Source organism: Morone saxatilis, unplaced genomic scaffold, assembly GCF_004916995.1.
Source record: "Morone saxatilis isolate NCDOM2014 unplaced genomic scaffold, NCSU_SB_2.0 Contig10, whole genome shotgun sequence".
NCBI lineage: Eukaryota > Metazoa > Chordata > Actinopteri > Moronidae > Morone > Morone saxatilis.
In genome coordinates this window covers 13,683,808-13,704,520 of record NW_023339652.1, presented here as the reverse complement: position 1 = coordinate 13,704,520, position 20,713 = coordinate 13,683,808, and the positions used below count along the sequence as shown (strand labels likewise).

Here is a 20,713-nt window from a genome sequence, read left to right as displayed (position 1 = left end):
TCATTCTTATACATTCTCTCACTGGCCTAACTCTAGTCAATGAAATAATAGTGAAATTAAAATATTCCCCATTTTTCAGGGGCCCGCCTGCAAACCTCCTCACGGACCACTGAGGGTCCCCAGACCCCAGGTTGAGAACCACCGATCTACACCACTATGTGTACAGGAAACATGTTTCATTATTGCCCTCTCTCTCTAATGGGCTTCGTCATGAGCCATTATCAGGCTCTACTTCTCCATTTTGCGTGGCACCGCTGTCCACATATTGATCCCCTGCACACATGAATGCATTTACAACCATGTCATTTCTCCAGGCTGCAGCCATGCAGCATGTTCACAGAGATTACCTTTTCTGTGTCTTAAGCTTGATCAATAATAAGGACGGTAGAGGCAATGATAATGGTTGAGTGTGTGAAGGAGCAACTTCTGAACATGAGAGACGAAGGTTTTCGTGGGTTGATGGTGTCATTTTGAGAAAAAGAGAGATTACGGTAGATAACCAAAGGATTTGCGTTCCTTTGTCTTATATGATAATAAACAGTTGTAGCTTGGTTTGCTCTTTTTTTTCGGTCTTGGGATGACTTGGTTCCTTGTTTAGAGGAACCATTTTGTATATGCTACTTTGATTTAGCGCCTATGTTAGTAGTTTTGTGTATTTTGTATTGTATACTTTGGATGTTCATCATATAGAAACTGCCATATAACTAGTCAATAGTTTTCTTATTTACATACGCTGTACACATTGTAAAGCCCCCTAAGGCAAATTGTGATCTGTGATTCTGGGCTATATAAATATTTATTTAGAGACTACAACTATATATATATATTAGAGACTTTATTTAGAGAGTTTAAACATGGACCTGTGACACAGAATCAGTCCTGCAGGGGGCAGCCGTTTTCCTAATATGCCAGAGGGAGCTTGTTGTACAGTAACAGGTGAAACAGGTTGTTGTTCATCATTTCACCCATGCATGGCACTTAAAGCTTTTGAGTGTGTGTAGAAGCACTTTGTCATGACCTTCTAAAGAGTTCCTACACTTCATACATGTTTTAATATATTTTGTTTGATGTATTTTCACTCTGTATTGCTGAATCTCCAATCTGCACAACATTCACCCTTACTAATAAAGAAACCTTTAATCTTGATATACAGCCTAGACACACACACACACACACACACACACACATATACATATATATATATATAGCTATATGAATCTATAAGTAAGCAATTCTTTGTTTTAACATGACTTTGGTAGCACCAAAATTAAATATAACAGTACATTAATTGTGATTTTTAGTGTTTCTATTGAGCTTATTAATGTGTGGTGTTTCTATTTTCAGTAGGACAGACAATGTTCATTGAATTGTAGCAGATTAAAACCCTCACTCCAGCATCACGCTTCCAAAACAATATTTCTTTGCGTCATGTCGACGCTGGTAGTGACGAACCGCTCCACTACACTCCTCCTATCTTACCTTTCCTCCCCACTCTTCTTCAACTCTCCCATCAGGACCACAGGGATGTGATACACTGATACACACAAGGCTGGAGAACAACTTTACTCAGCAGCCTGCGTTATATTTGGGAGTGGTTTTTGGATACCCAGCGCGGCACTAACTCCAAACTGAGGGAGGAGGGGGGTCAATTAGTTAAGTGGAAGAGTGTGTTTTTCTTTTCTTTTCTTTTTCTCCGAAGCATCAAAAGCAACTCAGCAGCCCTGTCCCGTGTTGTGTTTCCCATATGTCGCGAAAGCAGGTCGACCATGACTACAATCTCCGTAGTATGAGCAACCTGATGGGCGAGCGGTGGAAGAAAGTGAACGACGGAGGAGAGCGGAGTCTCATCAAGGCTCCGTCCAGCGCCAGCATCAGCAGCCAGGGCGCCTCCGCCGCGACCTCCACCGCCGCCGCCGCCGCCGGCGCCCCGGCAGCACCCTCCTCTTCCACCGGTGACCTGGAGAGGGCTGCCCGCAAGCAGTTCCAGCAGGATGTCACGCCCGGCTTCGTCTACGTCCTGGCCGCCTTCTCCGCCCTGGGGGGGTTCCTGTTCGGCTACGACACCGGGGTGATCTCCGGGGCGATGCTCCTGCTGAAGAGGGAGCTGGACCTGAGCGCCCTGTGGCAGGAGGTGCTCATATCAAGTACTGTGGCCGCGGCAGCCCTGTCTGCCCTGCTGGGCGGCTTCCTCAACGGGCTCTTCGGGCGCAGGGTGTGCATACTGCTGGCCAGCTTCTTCTTCACCGTCGGGGGGATCGTGCTGAGCACCGCCCCTGGCAAGGAGGCTCTCCTGGCGGGGAGGCTCATCGTCGGAGTGGGGCTCGGTGAGACATGTGTTCAGCCTCCTGTCTGTCATCCAACTGTTTTTAGACAGTTTTAGCCTAAATTGCATCCAAACATTAGGGTTACATCTTCTTTTTGTGAAAGCAAGTTAAGAAAAACAACTGGGTAAAGCATTTGCATTAGTTTTGGATGACATTATTAAAATACTTCCCACATTACATTACATTCGGACTGTCACTGAGGTAAAGATAAAGTAGCTGGTAATTGAAAACCAGTGAAATTATCTCACCCCACTGGCAGCACTAATGATAATGTGATACCATATTGATTTGTACCTTAACATTAATATGCTCTCGGTCAGAAAAGTGCAGAGGTCAGAATCAGCTTAAGTGCACCTTAAGGTCAATAGTAACCCCCCTGCACCGTCCCACACACACACACACACACACACTCACACTGTATTCTTTGGGCTTGTCACTGTCTCTCTTCTCTCTGCCTCAGGCCTCATATTTGCAATTACTCACAGCTTCTAATTACACAGCATGGCCCTCTGCCTGCTCAGGCTGCACGCCACTGACTGTTAGACAGCGTGCTGTCTTTATTCTTACCATCATTAAAATTATTATTAGATTTAGCTGGGTACTATTAAGGGATAGGGGAAAACTAACCCCGAATAAGAGCCGGGTATCGATCACAGCCTGTGAAAAAGGAAGCCAAGACGAACCTATAAAACACACAGGAGACTTTTAGTGTCAGTAAGGTCACTTTTGATGTCAGGGTTGCATTTATCTGATTGGCTGGTCTCATCTCCGCTTCCTTCCCATCAAACATACCTTCGCACATTCCCTTTGTACTACTTCCTTCCCTACATGAATGTGTTTCACCCTCTGCTTTCTCCTCTTTTTGAATCATCCCTCCGCTCTCTCCCTGTTCATCCCTCCGCTCTCTGCATGCTTTTACATGCGATGCGCCTTTTGATCAGAATTCAATGTACCCCAAATTATTTATAGTGGCTGCTGTTACTCATGAGTCACATACTCTGCGGAAAGGGCTGTTAAAACTGGCTTTCTAGGCTGAGCGCCACATTGATGGCACTCGCCACGCCGCCTCCTTTGAGAGTAGTAAGCGCTTTCCTCAGGGATATGTGGAGGAATTGCAGACCAATATCTCTCCTCAGTCGACCAGTGGGATAGGAGAGGAAGCTTAACTCTTTGATAAACATCCCTGACCAAAGTGAAGGCTTCTGTGTTTCCTCCCCCTATAAAATAAGACCCCATGTTATTGATGTGTGTACCCTTTTAGTACCGTTTCTAATGCTTCTTAAAAACATAAATTTCAACCAGGTAGGAAGGTATGATCACTGCTGGATGAATGGCTGGGAAGAGCAGGAGATTTAAAGGGAAATAATCAAATTTGCATTTCCAATAATTATTTTTCAATGCACGTTGGATACAGAGTGAAGTTTTCTTTTGCCTATACAAGGGATAAAAAGTCAGCAAAGCCTGGCCGTGACAGTTAAGTTTGTTTTTATTTTTAGGGACTCACATTTTCCCTTGTGGTGGATCAGGTAATTGACAGGAAGGGCTGATATGAAAAGACTCTTTGACTCAACTTTGCTGAAACTAAATTAAAGCTTCATGTTTCCTGTGATGGGTTATACAGCTTGGGTAACTACATGTCTATGGCAAATGCTGTTCGTAGGCTTGACAAGGCTTGTGAAGGGTCAAGAACCCTGTGTGCAAACAGTTCTTAAGCAAAGGCTGCTCTCTTTTCTCTTATTTTTCCTGTACTATAATTCAATGGACTTGTTTTTTCTGTGCAATAAATTAGGGCAATTACAGGTAATTTTACAAAAACAAGCTTGACTCAGAGAAAGGGTGCAGGTAACAACAGCAAACTGCAGCCGCTATTTATGATGAAAATAAATACAGTGTGTTATTTTGAATAGTTAACGTAGTAAATTATACACATGGTTCTGGCTAATTATACCAATTTTCCAAAATTGGAATACAAAAATGTGAACATAAAATAATCCGTTCCATATTTAATTGTGCCCACTCCTTCAACCCCAGCCATCATGTCCTCTTTCTATTCTTTATATCCACTTGTTTTTACACATATTTTGAATGTGCACATAAAGCACCTGAATGAAACCATTTCAGTCTACATCTGCGGCTCTGGAGGAGCTTTCTAAAGTCTGATAAAGAATGACTTTGATGATGTCATCAGCGTTATCATGGGCTTGGAAAGGACACATTTAAAACAGACGGCCAGTGTTACAAACTGGAGACTAAGAGTTTGAAAGACATAGCCATTGATAGAGCAGAGACATTCTAAGGAAGGCATGCTATTAAGATATAGGAGCTGGTCGAACCACCTGTACATAAAATAGAAGTCAAAAATGGTGGGGGGACAACAATTTTGATAATTGATTAGGTTATTTCTTAAAGGCAACTATGTAATGCAAAACATTTACTGTATCCTGAAAACATAAAGATTTACTGTTTTTCTCTGTTTTATACCATTGTTAATTGAATATATTTTGGTTTTGTACTATTGGTCGGACAAAACAAGTTTTTTAAAGATGACAACTTGGAAATTATGATGAGCATTTTTCACTACTTTCTAACACTTTATAGACCAATTAAAATAATTGTCGGTTGCACAATTCATGTAAATAACAAATGCCCCAAATGTTGCTGCTTTAATACAATATTATGCAAGAATTGGTATATGTTGCAATTTGGTTCCCCCAGTTTAAGAATGTATACCATTGGCGTAAATATGGACAGCTGTACGCGTATTACATCAAAAACTATCTTTCTAACATCTTTCTAACATAGCCAAAAATCCAGCAAATATAGCAACACAAGACTCGGCAAGCCAGCTAATATTACCTACTAGTCCAACAGCAAGAAGGCCAGTTCAGTGTCTATCTTCCAACCTTTTTATTTCACCAACAACTAAAAGCCAGTCCGAGATTAACATCTTGTGGGAAATGGTATCAGGCAACCCAAATTATAGAGCAAGAACAGGTGTTCATTGCGCTGAATGGGAATGAAAGAGGCACTGCTCTCCCAGTCAGTGCATCATCAAAATGATTTTGAGGCTGTTGTTACAAGGTAAAACATCTGCATTTTGTCGCTTTTATCCATTTATGAAGTGATGGTGCTCTTTTGATTATGTATTCTTGTTGTGCAATCCATTAGAATATTCGCATACCTGTTGCTGGTAGAAATGAGCAGTCATTACCTTCTAATGGACAGTCATCTACGACTAGTTTTTACATGGACGTGGGCACCTATCCGTGCCAGTTTCAATTTGAAATACCAGCCCATAAAAAGTATTCCTAGGATATCAACACAACGAATCATGGCGGTAATGCCAGTCTAGTGTTTGGTTAGAACCACAGACAAAGAAAGGTGAGGTGAGGAAATGATATTGCCTTTTCCCAAACGAAACATGTGAAATGAGGATTGAAAATGCTGCAGCTTCGCACTATCATTTATACACACAAGCTTGGATTGCTAATGTGGGGAAGAAACTAATCACCCGGGTCATTTCAGCTGTTACATTAAAAGTGGCTGTTTCATTATAAGTATCACCTCCCCTTCTGCCATCACAATCGTTTCCCATACAGTCATCTTCATCACACAAGCATGCTTGAGCCAGCCCTGATAGATAATGAAACACATTCTGGCATCACAATTAGCCGCCGGAGACGCTAATAAGGCAAGATTTTTCATTGCACGCAATTATTCCGGCCGTGACAGTCACCTGCACACTCACATTAACATGACCGCCGGTTCTCAGGAAAACCAGTTACTTTGCATTTCTGAACTCAACTCGCCAAAAAGGTCACCACAGCTGTTTGTCAAACCAGCAAAGGCCATATGCCACCAATCCCTACCTCCCTTTATTTCTACCCAGAAGCCTCTGGTTCGTCTGCTTGCTCCCTCGGTTATTGTTGATCTGACCTTTGCCTGCGCACATGGACTGTTGTGTGATAGGAGCAGTTGTTAGTCCAGGCGAACAGACAGTATTGAACCAGACTGTTGGGATGGTCAAGGATTTATTGCATGACTTTGCAGTTTCAATCTCGGTGGAGAAACCTACTCTTGTTAGCTATCTTGGACGTGTGATTTGTGATGTGTAATGTAAGCATAGTCAATCTGCTAGCAGGTTAACTGCTGCCTGAGCTATAATGCCAATGTTTTTTCCTGTAGATCACACTGTGTCATGGTTTTGGGTTTACTTTAGTTTTTTCTTGTTTTAGTTTGTAATTCTGCTCCTCTTCCTGTCTTTAATCCTGTTTTTCCTCCAGTTTTGATTGTCTGCCCCACCCTGATTATTTTCCCCCTGTCTCTGGTTATCCTTCCTCTCACCTGTGTGTTCAGGCTTTGTGTTCCCTTGTTTCTGTGTCCTGGTTGTTTTGTCCCTGTGTTGCCTTGTTGTTGTTTTGCTTTTTGCTTTGCCTGGAGCTACATCTGTTTACCTACATGTCTACCTGCCTGTACCTGCCTGTAAGCTTAATTCTTATATTAAATCACTGAAGTCATCCTGCTGCCTGTGCCATCTTGCATTTTGATCCAATTTTGCTTTTCCTGAGCCGTGATACACTTGCTGTGGATTTTTTTTTTTTGAAGTAGCAATTTCAGTTGAAATGTATTATTGAATTTTTTTATTTATTTAAACCTGAAATAATTTACATATGATCACTTTTTAAAATATGGCGAGCTTATATTGGTCGATACATCAGCCTTTCTGACATATCAGTCGGGGAAAACTGTTCTACACGTTCAGCAGATAGGGAGAAACATTCCGATTTGTAGTTTCTTTCTTAAAACCTGATTTATCTCTGTTTCTCTGTTTTCTGTCTTTAGCTCTGTTTTCGGACTCCTCAGGGATATATTTAGCTCTTTAGCTGCAAAATGCTGCACTGTGTTTCACTAGCTAGTCTCTAACTTGTATGTCTGCTGTTTGGGGCTGGGCTGGTAGCATACAATTGATTTTTAGAGGCCTTTCACTGAAAACAGCTGCATTCTGTGTCTGGAAACGAGGGAGAGAGGAGGGTGGAGAGAGGGGGATGGGGGGAGGGAGAGAGACTGAGGGAAACTGTAGAGTGGGATGGTAATTCTGTGATTTCATCACTATGAGCAACTTCTTTCACATACAAATAGACATGTGAGCCAATATTGATTATAGCCCCTTTTAAAATAAAAGTCTTTGAAGAGCAAAACTCAATGTTTTATCACAATCAATTTTAATTTACTTTATTATCACTACTATCATCTCCAGCCAGACATTCTGAATGGGGTTGGTGGGAGTCTTTTGCTGGGTGGCAGACTCGCACATGAGATAATTTGAGGGAAAGTTTCTGTGATAATACAGAAGATTTAAAGTAACTTGCATTACCCTAATGCCTCTGTGCTATTTTTAAAATCTAAGTCATGTTTGAATGAATGGTATGATATCATATTTTGGAGTCTTTATTTACTGTTGTCATTTCTCTTCGTTGCTCTCATCGTCTTTACATTTGAAAATGTACATTACAGTGATAAGGCACTGATCTGTCAGAGATAAAAGGATAGAGAAACTATGCTTTCATATTTCTGTAAAGAGTTTTACCACATTTTCACGGTAGTAGACAAACTAGCACGGCTGCATGTGACCTTTGCCCTGCAGTTCTTAGCGGTACCTCAAGAGTCTCCCTTAAAAATAATGGATTCTTTGTGTGATCTCTGCGTGGCGACGGTTAGATTTAAAGGGTCAAAAACAACCATGAAATGTTTTTCTTAAAAGACATTCCTTCAGCCTTAGTTGGTTATAATCCATTGCCTCGCCCATAGACACACAAATGCACAAGCAAAAGCACACAGTCACCCTCACAGTGAGTACATAATGATGTTTTCTGGCTAAATTATCTCGCAATTGGAAATGTGGAATTGCTTTGTCCTTGGAAACAGTAGATGAAGGGGCCACATAAAATAGTGCCGTTAATTACATTGTGATAACATTTAATTATCACCTAGAGGCTTGATAATTAATTGCTTGGTTTATATAATTAAGTCACATTTTTCCTCCCAACTAGGCGGACGCTAAGTGTAGACTTAATGAGGAGTTTGTTTATGCGCATATTATTGTTGTAATTTGGAAATCACGTCACTAAAATGTCAAGTGTTCAGGAAATGAGTTGCTTTTGGCCCCGATATTTGCGCACTTTGAGTTATTTATTTATTTCTAAAATGGTTTTATGATAACATGAAGTCTAAGTCAGTTTTGAGTCACATGGTTACTCAACCTTTCTTTACGTTTTAAACAAACACATATGTATTGACAAAATCCAATGTTACCGTATTTAATTAAGAAAGGGGACAACCTCTCCTGCATTTTACCACTGAATTTAATCACCCCACACACACACACACACACCACCTGGCCATTTGTGAGGAAACAGCTTTATCTAGCAGAGTTTTCTCTTTTCCTCACTGCAATTTCAAGCATCCTCCATTAGCTTCTAATTACCTTCTTCCATCACAACCAGCTACTTAGTGCCAGAAAATGTCCTGTCTGTCTCTACTACACCACAGTGATGGAGGGTCTACTGAAGCGTCTCCCTCGTACTCCGATCAAGTGAGTCAGTCCCAAGCTTTGTACTACGTGCCCAGAGGCTGCCTTCACAAGACCAGACAGATCCTTTGTTTAAGTGTGCTGCGCTGCTTTGAGGCTGAGCCTGACCAGACGATGACTTTAGAGGGTGTGTGTTTGTGTGTCTGTGTGTGTATGCGCGTAGAAGGGAATGCTGGGAGCTGTCCCCGGTGCTGAAAGGAGAGCTCATTAACGAGAGAGGGAACACACTGCGACTGTGTTTGTAAGGGATTCACATACAAGCGAGAGAAGAAATCTGGCCTTTGGTTAAAATGATTTTGCTTGTTTTCAGCACTGTTTTAGTTCCAGTGGAGAACTTCAGAGGATTTTCAATACTTCAGATGGCTTCTCTTGAATCAAAAAGACTCGATATGTCCTCTATGTAATGATACTGATAGAGGACAAAAGCGACTTAAATAACATCTAGTTTGTATTTCTACACTCTCGCTATCTAGTAGTCCTTTTCTGTTTTACATAAATCATTTTAAACACTTCTCACTGAGAGTACACAGGAAGTAGCCACCTGAATTAGCAACTGTAGCTAATGGATCATGCTAATTTTACACTCGCACATTTGCTGTAGAGATTCAGGAAACCCGTCTCTGGCTAAACATTGTTTATCGCGGCGAGTCTCTTAAACCTTTCCAAATAAACTTCAATTTTACATAAGCAATTTTCACCACAAGTAAACAGACTCATTAGCTCCCTAGTTAGCCAATGTTTTGCTAACTAATAAAGGTCTGGTTCCGGGGCCAGCATCCGGCTAACCTAGCTAGATGTTTGGTTGGCAAACTATCCATTTAATGTAATAAATGTGTCACTAGTTGTTATATATATAGCATGATACTGTTTCAGTAAAGGTGAAAAATACAGAAATGTGTAACTTATTAAATTATGCAACATTGGAAGGAAGTTGACATAACATTTAAGGGAAGTTTTAGCATTTGCAACTTAAAAATGAATAAATTCTACATTTTAAACGCCTGTGTGAGACAGGACTTAAGAGATTCACAGCCGAAAAAACACTTAATTTCACACGGTCAATAAACTGAAGCAAACCTGTAAAGTATTTGACCTTTTTACTGGCCTGTAATGGTATTAGCTTTAATGGGCTCGTCAGATATTTTCCCCTTCACCACCTGCAGCAGGATGTGAAATGGAAATGATCCATTACTCAGTAAATATATCAACATCAGCTGTAGAATCTCACTCCTAGGCATATGGACTGTGTGTGGCAGCAGGCGTGGCTTGGACGGAGACAAGCTGGTGTTACATATGGCTAAGATAAAACAGCAGAACACTGAGGGAAACTACCAAGAAGAGGGAGGTCTGACTGTGTTAGACGAATACGGATAGTGGCATTACAGCGAATGCGGATCTGTAGGATTTGTTAATGTTAAGTCTGTGCATGTGTTTTTTCTGTGTGTGCCTCTGCATAATGTTGAGTACACAAACGTACAGCTCAAGCACATATTCAAAATGTAACTGTCATATAGAAAGGAGCTAGATTTCATGGCTTTTGTTGTTGCTGTCTTTGCTTATGAACTGCTCTGTAGATTGGCATGCTGCTCTGTCCACCTGTTGAATCACATTCAAACTTGATATTCTGAAGTAACATACCTGTTTTCAAACACAATACAGTATAGAATATATTCTTGTTTGACAAAACATTTTCATCACTGAATGGGGTTTCCTTTGTTGCCAAGGAGATTGTACAGTTGATCCAAGTATGGAACTCCAGTAATGTGATAATAGGAGGTTGTATTTGGTGGAGGCCGGTATTGTAACCCCTGTCTCTGTTTGGTGTCTGATGTTTAATGGTTTGCATGATCTTTCTCAGGCCATCCACTGCCTTCTGGTCAATGACCACCTGTTAGCATGTGACTGAAATTTTATATGAAGGTTGCATTATAACACATTATATGTACCAACTCCACAACAACTAAGCCAGCTCCATCTACTGAAGTCCATTGAAGATGTGGTTGAAAGCCCTGTGCTAAGGACTGTTTTTCCTACACTGCTATGCAAGTTTAATAATTAGTCTTCAAGTTCAAGCTATAGCATATTGTTTACTTCACATATTTATTTGCATAGTTATTTAGTTTCAAGGTATTTGTTTTTAAGGCAACCAGATTATAGAGATGGATGGCGCTACCTAAAAGATTCATCTATGTGATAATACTGTTTTAAACCAGAGCAGCTGCAGTCTGGTGAGATTCTATGTTTTTCTTGTCAACAAAATACCATAAAAATACCAAAACCAACAATGAATTGAGCTTGCTAATAAATATTGTAGTGTGTTGTGTGAAGCCAAAGGCTGACATATCTTATTCCTCTGTGCCAAAGATCTCCATTGTTGATCAAAAACTATTAAACACATCACAGTTTTGAGTTAATCCCACATAAAGTACTGCTGCTGTAAATCAGTCCCTCCAGGAACCAATCCCTGTGAATTGTGCGTGACCTTGCAATTTCGTCCAATCACTATTAATCACAATCAATCATCTCCACAAATTTGACCAAACACTGTAGTTTCGCCAATCATACCAGTCCCCTGTGAAAAAATGTTGAACCGTACGTCACCAAACTACTAGCAATGTTATTCCCCCTGGAACAAGTTGCCATCCTTTTTTTATTAATTATACAAAAAAAACAGTGCGCTATTGCAATTTTGACTTTGTCTAAAAACAGTGTAACATGCTTCACAATTTTTTAGAAAAGCTGCCGTGAAATGAGCCCGCAACAATCCCTAAACAAGCCAGTGAAATCCTGGATCTACAGTGGTAAATACCCACTAATGCGAATTTTGCATTGCATTGCATTTAAATGTATTCCTGTTTGTCTAACATTTGCTGAAAAGCACAGTGCCAAGCTGTTGTTATAAAATTACTGAGCATTTTTAAAAATGAAAGAACATGATTGTGAGCCTTTCTTTCAATAGGAAATAAATAGGAAGCCTGAGAAACTTGAAAAAAGTGGAAGTGTTTTTCATGGGATTTGTTGACAACAACAATAATACTGAATACTGCAAACCCTATCCTTTAAAACACTGATCTAGTCCACCCTTGTTCCACAGAATGTGATATCTTTTTTCTGAATGTGACATGTATGACAGGTATTTATAGATGTATACATGTCTACAGTAGCCACAGCGTGAAAACAAAAGTACAAGAATGCTTTGCTATCAGCAGTAGAGTGTTCTACTTACGTTTCTAAAGTCCAGTGACCAGAGACCAACGTGGAAGTCTCTTAATAAGCAGTTCTTCTATACACTGACCACAGGATGTTTCCAAAAAGGTCAGATTGTACTTACAAACTCGCGGGTGGTGTCACAGATGCTACATACCATGCCTAATTCTACTGTGACCTACAGTACGTCATAGGGTTAGATTTTTTCTTGTTTCTATCTTTCAGCAGCATAGCTCTAAAGCTTATGAATGGATTCCCATCAAATTGGCCTGAGCAGACAGGCCTCATGCCAAAGAGCAGTTGATTAGATTTCGGCGGTGATCTGGATCTTGGATTTCCGCCATCAGATGATAATTCTTTTTTAAGCCCTAACTAAGATAAAGACTTGCCTCCAAATCCTTAGGGTATGCTTGCATGGTCAAATCAATTTCAATCAAAATATCAGAGACAATATTGATATCTCTGGGTGTAAGAGCAGGCAGGAGAACTGGTCAGAGTGTGCGAGTGCCTCCCTCTCTGATCATTCAACACCCAACAGTAGACCAGGCTGAGACCTGAACACAGGGCTTTGAACCATAACTGCTAACTTTTCCCATAAACTGTGTTGTGATGTTGTGCACTCCTTCAAGCAAAGTAACAGCGCTTTGAAAAGTTGATTATGGTGATTTCCCCGAGTGCTCCATTCTCTGTGGAGTTAAAAAACAAACAAAAAAAAATAATCCTCCTTGCTGTCGGTTATCGATTTCTCTTCCCCAGAGCTTCCACAGTGTGGTGCCCGCTCGGAGACAGCGTGGCTGGTTTTCCAGCAAGTGGTTGCCATAGCAACAGGTAGCCACGTAGTCATGGCGGCCGTCGGGAGCAGGGTGGTGGCAGTAGGGAAGGCAGGGGAGGAGAGGGGAGTAGAGGGGTGTATAGAAAGCAGTGGCAGACTATTAATAGAGCTTATCAGGAGCCAGCTGCAGAAAGCTGCGGCCTCATGGCACATCGTCAGATACATCCTGGACAAACACCCAATGTTGGTTCTATGTGTATGTGAGTACAGCAGCGTGCATGTCACTGTATGGGTGTGTTGTTGTGAGTGTGTGTGTGTGTGAGAATGGATGTTTCCAGATCAGAGTAGTGCAGAGCCCCTTAGTGAGATAGTATTTGTTTGTGTCTCTTGGGTTCACCTCCATGACGTCATTGTTGCTGCTGTTGATGTCATTGGTCAAAGCTATTTTAAATAAGTAATTTCTAGATGGATTATAGAGTTTTGTTTTTAATAGTGAAATAATTGTAATTGGTAATAATGAGGTAAAACTCAGTCACTTTGTTAAACACTGGTTTTGTGATTTTAAAGTTTAAATTAATTTGAAATTGAGTTATTTTCTTCAAAAAACTTGATCACATCTGATAAGAATATTACAATGTGTAAGTATCAAATCATCAAATGAAAAGCACAAATAGTCCTAAAAATCCTAAAAATGTGAGGTAATATTAGCAATTATATTGTATTGTAGTTGGGGTAGAAGGAGCAATAATGGGCCACTTGGGGGCTATCGAAACAAGCTGTAAACATAACACTGACCCATATTGACTTTGTAAAGGTAAATGTGCTGACAAAGCAGGTAGTTCCCAACAGATGTTTCTGGCCACCTGGTACAGTAAATCCACTCCAATATTTCCCATATTTACTCCAATATTTTTTTTATCTCTCTTGGTCTCCACCAACTGAAGCACCAACTCCTGTACGTTCTAGTCGCTTACTTTGGATACCTTAAAAAACATGCCTTGGCTCTATGTTGGTCGGTCCACCACTTTTGTCCAGACTGATATAACTGGATAGATTGCCGTGAAAATTTTCTTTTCATATCTAGCACAATCTCCAGCTCAGACTGTTAGTATCAGGTTTTGGTCATGATTTAGCTGTAAACCTGTCCTAATGGATTCATAACATAGGCACCATCTCTGGCTGCCAGTCGCCTTGCTTAGTTGAACCTCCCTCTAACCACCGCCTCTCCCCCTTTCTCTCCCCCCACTGTGTAGGTATTGCCTCTATGACTGTGCCAGTGTACATCGCTGAGGCCTCTCCGCCCCACCTCAGGGGGCAGCTGGTGACAGTTAACACCCTCTTCATCGCCGGTGGACAGTTCACCGCCAGCCTCATCGACGGCGCTTTCAGCTACCTGCAGCGCGATGGGTGGAGGTTAGACACAGAGACGAGCACCTCACACGTACAGAAAATGTGTTAAGTTACAAACAGCAAATAATGCAGAAAGCATTTTGAAAATGGCATCTTATATGTCTGCATCAGTGCGCTTTAGTTACTTTTCAAAGGCCGTAAATATTCTTGTCAGTCAGATGTGATATTAGAATCTTTTCTATGGGTTCTTATCAAATGCCAGAAAAAGTCGAGCTGGCTCAGACCCTCATTCCAAATGTCAACACATGCACAGGTCAGCCCCTAACATTTGCTGAGAATAGCCGTACTGTACGTTTGAAACATACAGCATGCCTCTTTCTCTGTCCTTCTTTTCTCTTTTATCTGTTACCTTCTTAGCTTTTTTTATGCTTCTGTTAGCATCTTTCCCACTGTCACACTGAATGCAGGTTTACAGCCTCCAGAGTGTTTGAATGTTGAGCTGTGAGACAGTGTAGATAAGAATCAACCTTGCAAGGATCTACATTTCTGACGGAGATGGCGCAGATTGTTTAAAATACTCTAGATTGGTCTGATTCATACATGATAATGGATTTTTGGAGACACTTATTGAGTTTGGAGTATAAATGTTGTCTGATTGATGTCTTAGCATGCATAGCAGAAGAAGAAGCCTTATATGTCTGGGTGTTCACTTCAGTAAAATTATATGGATTTCCAACTCTTTGGAGTTGTATAAAATAGCAACCTGCTGCTTCTCCACTATTTCTACCTCTAGACATAAAGCTCTGTAACATTTTATCATTATCAGAGTCTTTTCCTCCCTCATTCGCCTCTCTTTTTTTGGGGGGGATTTGTAGAACAACCGTTTTACACAGGGTGTTGAACCCCGATTGTTTGTATGAGTGGATACAAAGAGGCAATTCTCCTCTCAACTTAATAGTCCAGTGTATCAGTGGTTTTGTTTAGGTTATTTCGTCGGGATATTAGAAATTTACAGTTTAATGTGTATCTTAAATGTGCACTATGATATAGAGTTTTTTTTTTTTAAGAGAAAATCTGATTTAAAAAATTGCAGTATGTGTGTCATCCCCATACTGTAATTATATACTTCTAGTAATTAGTGTGTTGCTGTGCATGTAAACCAACTTATCACAGCACCTCTTCAATTACGTTCAGGGTTAAAGTTAAATGTGAAATGTAAATGCTAGGGTTATTTTAAGCCAAAGAATCTGAATAAAGCCTTGACATTTCCTCCAGTGTTTAATTTGAATGAACAAACCACCTGATGCTTGCTGGCAAATACCTGAAACTGAACTCAGGTGCCACCGATTTCTGTAACAAATGTTGAAAGAATTGAAATTTGCACCGCACATAAAGCTGTCATAAGCCAAAAAACAAAAAACACCTGATTATGTAGTTTCTTTGATCATAGTTAGATTCATGACTCCATGTATCGCCTCCCTCCCTCCCTGTCCAGGTACATGTTGGGTCTGTCGGTGCTTCCCGCTCTGCTCCAGTTCATCGGATTCTTGTTCCTGCCAGAGAGCCCTCGCTGGTTAATCCAGCGCGGGCTGACCCAGAAGGCCCGCCGCGTGCTCAGTCAGATCCGAGGCAACCAGAACATCGACGAGGAGTATGACAGCATCAAGAACAGCATCGACGAGGAGGACAGCGGAGGAGGTAACAGGAGGAAAAGGAGGGAGGATTGGGGCAAGAGAGCAGCGCAGGCATTTTTGAGTTTGGTGACATTTGTATTACAACAGTAGCTACACAGATATCCATGCCGTGGCTGGCTGCTGTTTCTTTTATGTTATTGGATATCAGTTTAGCAAAGGTTACATACAGATGTTTGAGGAAGGAATTAGCTTACTGGCGTAGCACACTGCATGGACTGAATTTCAACACATTTGTTAGGTGTTAATACATCAGATATATTTTAGTGAGAAGCACTGGTATGTTTGTTTGTTTACAAGAAAACAGGGAAGCTTTAATATCTTAATGTCAGACCCATGGTTGTCCTATTCAACAACTTTTGGACCTAGGTCAGGTAGCTGTAGCTCACCTTAGGTGTGGTTGTAGGTTGTATTCCAATCATCGACAGATTTACAAAGAAAATATAAACCAATGTGTTGGTAGTTCAATGACAATGAGGTGTAGCAAAATGAAAACGCATCTGTAATGGTAATAAAGCCTCTGTGGTGCAGTCTTTTCAAGGCATTTCATTGATGTAGAAGTGAAGTGCTGCAGAGGTCAGAGGTCTTAAGGACCAGAACAATAGATGACCTTCTCCACAGCAAAGACGCCAAGTGCTGTGGGAGTCGAGGGATGATTTGAAAACATGTTTGAAAAGGGCCGGCTAATTCTTGGGCTCATATTATTAACACCTCACAGCTGACGGAGTCACGACCCAAAGCCTCGAAGGCAGCAGCCTCCTTGTCAGTCACTTCAATGTCCTCTTCAATGAGGCTGATTAGACAGGTGATGCTCGCCTCCTGCTGCGTGATAAAGTCCCTCCCATTGAAACAACAATAAGTCATTCAGTTACTCTTATTCACTTGACTCCAAGGGCGACAGTGGTGACCTGCGATTCAAACTGCTTGAGCAGTAACATTGCATCCTTTTCTCTGGGTTTTCTGTTGACATGGTTTCCACGTGGATTAAAACCAGAGGATTCAGAAAAACACCTGCTGCTGCCACAAATATAAAACGCATCACTTCCTGTGCAACAGTGTATGTTTCCTCATGTAGAAACAGGAGCTTTGTTGAAGCTTTCATGGACTAGATGTAGGTTGAAAATGTCTTTGATTACTCTTCAGAGTTAAAATATTTTCAGTTTTGACACCCACTGCTTTTTAGTGCTATGATCAACATGACATAATTTCAGCTTTCAACAAGATGAATCAGTGCTGTAAATAGAGATCTCTGGTAGAAAGGGAATCAAACGTAAAGTGGGGGAGGTTAATGTGATGGAGGAAGAAAATACTGGTACAATACATGGTCAGTTATTGTGTGAGCTGACCTTTGCCTGACTACACGGAGGCTGCGGTTTGTTATGAGGCTTTGCCAGCGTGAGCAGACAAGAATTGAATGAGGTTGTCAGGATGACTACTGACTGAGCTTTATTAGCTAATGCTGTTTTTTCATAACTCTGCTTGTAACAATCATGAAATGTTCTTCTTTTCGAGGGTTAGGTGTATGGTACACTGTGGTCTCATCCTAATGTTTACCCTACGTCTAAGCTCAATTTCAATCCTGGCTCAAACCAGCACTCTCTTAAAGACAAATGCACGCACACACACACATACGCATATATACACACTTTTAACCCACATTTTATTGTACTCTTTATCTGCCATCTGTTTATGCTTGTGTGTGTGTGTGTGTGAGAGAGAGAAAGTAAAAGTGAAGTACAATTAAATCCACAATAGAGAGACATTATGCACATCCACACACACTGAGCATATGGTGTCATAAGCATAAATGCTGCAGCGATGTGAATTTGAATCCAATCCCAAAAACTGTCTTTGTGTTACTTTTACATCCTGTTTATTCATGGAAGTCTTCTATCAAAATGTCATTTTATTTGTCATTTTGTTTATATTATATTTATGTCCAGGGACAATACACATTTATGAACATCACTGTAAATGTGCCAGAAACACAAGAGCAAAAGTATAGGAATGGAAATAAACTGATTTAAATTGAATGTGTCTCAGCTTTAGTGTCAGCTGCAAATGTTAGCATGTATGACTTAGTAACTTAGCCAGAGAGCGTTTTATAAACTAATTACATTTTGGGGGTTACAGGCTGTGTTAATAAAAGCCACGTCTGCAATAGCACATCAACTGTCAGGCAGCAGATCCTGGCTGGTACTAGCTCTATTAGAGTTTAGATTTGGATTTGGGGAACCAGCTCCAGCCAAAATCGTTATACAGGTTAGTACTCATCCTAGTTTTTTAGCCACCAAGTGCACATTTAGGACCCTTTTCCAAGATTCTCCTTTTAAAACGTGTCAGCTGGAAACATTAAAAACGCCTGCGCATGTCATCTCTTCTCTCTTTCCCCCATTTCCCGTGACTTCAGCCATCACGATCTATTAAAGGCAATAAAAACCAAAAAGAAAAGAAACCAATCATTATGTTATATGTGAGAGAATCATAGCATGAGCCTATATTTTAGCAGCGGATGTCTGAATTTATTTGAAACGTTTTAGGTTGAATTAAACATGCAGAACTTGTTTTTTGTAGCAGAGTCGAGTCTTGAGACTAAGTTTGTAATAACTTATAACATCTCACCTGAATGACATGACCATCTTTAACAACTACATTTCCAATTATAGTGGAAGAGCTACAAGCCACAGAGACAGAATATGGTTACTTGATTCAGTGCACCTAAAACGTTGGATCCAGTAATTCTTATTTCTCAATAATCGAAATGTGAAGGTCTTCCATTCCTGTAGTGCAGGAACATCAAAGTGATACATGGATCTTGTTCTCAGGTGTGTTTGTGTTTGTAAAACATCCTCCGAATGTCCACAATGAGCAAAGCCTGGAGAGTAATGGAAAAGAACAAGAGAGTCGTAGGAGAGTCGATTAACAGGAGGACAAGTGGGCAAAAGAGTAAAAGAAGGGGAGCATGAGGGAAGAAGAGCAGGAGGAGAGTAGAGGAAACCGTTTTTATCCTGCAACTAATCAACCTTGACAACAGAGAACACCATGTCTCTGGAATGGAGTGTCATCCATAGATCCTCTGGGTCCATGTGGTCTGCAGTGAAGAGGAGCCTCTATAGCACATACACACATAATTACACACTGATGTATAAAAACACACACTAAGAGACGCTGTAGTGTCCCTCTTGTGGGACTCAGTGTGTGTCCAGTAGTTTTTCATTTCAATGTCTCATCAGTTACTGTATACGAGCAGAAACACAGCAGGAAGGCTCCTCACACTGACTGCTTATTATCTTGTGGCCAGTGGTTAAGGCTTTGATTCAGTGGGAAATGTGAATAATGGACCCAACATACAGACTTCCAGAAATGTTATTGTATGGCTTAGGTTTGTTTCAGACTTTATTTCAGAATGTTTGACAAGGTTTGTGGTTTTTCTGCAGAGACGCTACCATTATACTACACAGTGCATCTTTCATTTGGTTGTGGTTGGGATGATGATGGAGCTGGAAGATTGAAGCGGCAGCATGCCCGTGGCGTATTCATTGAAAACTTACCAAATTAGTTCTGTAATGAGAGTGGCTTTCTACTGAAGTCAGTAACAAGCCACTTTGCACTAAAACTTCACAATGGCTGACTGTTTGTTCTTAAAATCTATGAAACTTCTTGCGCGCTCTGCAGACATTTTGCTGCATGTTTATGCAGCTTGATCATGTAGAATAACATCATATGGATTTGTGGTTGTTATCTGGCTGTTAAATTCCGAATTCACTGCTCAATGATAGATAGATAGATAGATTACTTTAAGGCGAGCTTTATGATCATCTCTTAAGCTCTGCATATTTCAATATTTTGTCAGTTCTCAATACTAGCTTTTTGTTTAACAATTTCATAATCACCATGTTTAAGACGTATGAACATCCCTTTTTTAAAAGTGTCCTGACCAGTCATTCCATTTTACCTTCTTACCAACATGCCTATTGGTAAGTGCATACAAAAAAGGGCACAGAAGCACAGGTTAAAAAAAAGTAGGACTAATAGTAAAGAAAAACAGTAATTAACAAGTGAACATTGAAAACTTGATTTGAAGTAAGAAAAATGTTAGTTTTGAAAAAATAGTTTGTGTTCCTTTAGTAGGATTAGTAGTATTATGACACACCATAGCGGTATAATTCAGAATGGGTAGCAACTTTTTTTTTTTCTTCCTGTCATTAAAAGAGAACCAATCCTTGGACCTCTGAAGAATGCCCAGACCTTGATTTCCTTTTAATAACAGCATATTTGGAGGTTGGAAGAAGCCTCAGAATCAATAATAATACCAAGGTATTTATATTGAATCAAGTTGGCGTATTAAAGACCCATCAATCCATCTTTTCTTTTTGCTCTTTGCAGAATGCACGTGTTCAAACCCTCCCTCTCAAGATTCGTTTTTCGTACTATTTGGCGAAAAACAGCTCAGTGTTTGGTGTTAAAAAGTCTTTTAATGTGTGGCCACCGTCTGTGCCACATCATTTCATGCCTGCACTGCTAGTACATTTCCAATTTACATGCTCTTTTTAGGGCCGACATACGACCTGGAGACCAGCTGTCGCCTAGCAACCAGACAGACAGATAGGCAGATGGAGAGGACAGAGAGATTGGTAGACAGACAGATGGAAAGAGTCTCACACATTAAAATCACTTTATTTGGTTACAGGGTCCTGATTGGCTCAGTCATTGCCAGGTGACATCAATTTCTTGTAGATAGCAAGGATGAGGTCAGAATGACCCTACTTCTCACTTGAGT

General features: G+C 40.7%; 1 protein-coding gene across 1 annotated transcript in view; it reads left to right on the top strand.

Moving 5' to 3' along the window:
* The first annotated feature begins 1,525 nt into the window (after positions 1-1,525).
* The window catches only part of LOC118336355 (proton myo-inositol cotransporter-like), a 68,239-nt gene continuing 49,051 nt past the window's right edge, over positions 1,526-20,713 (top strand). The window contains exons 1-3 of the mRNA XM_035672990.1: positions 1,526-2,324; positions 14,146-14,305; positions 15,738-15,940. Coding sequence (XP_035528883.1) covers positions 1,745-2,324; positions 14,146-14,305; positions 15,738-15,940 — 943 coding nt within the window. The 5' untranslated portion in view covers positions 1,526-1,744. The remainder of the gene's footprint in view (positions 2,325-14,145; positions 14,306-15,737; positions 15,941-20,713) is intronic.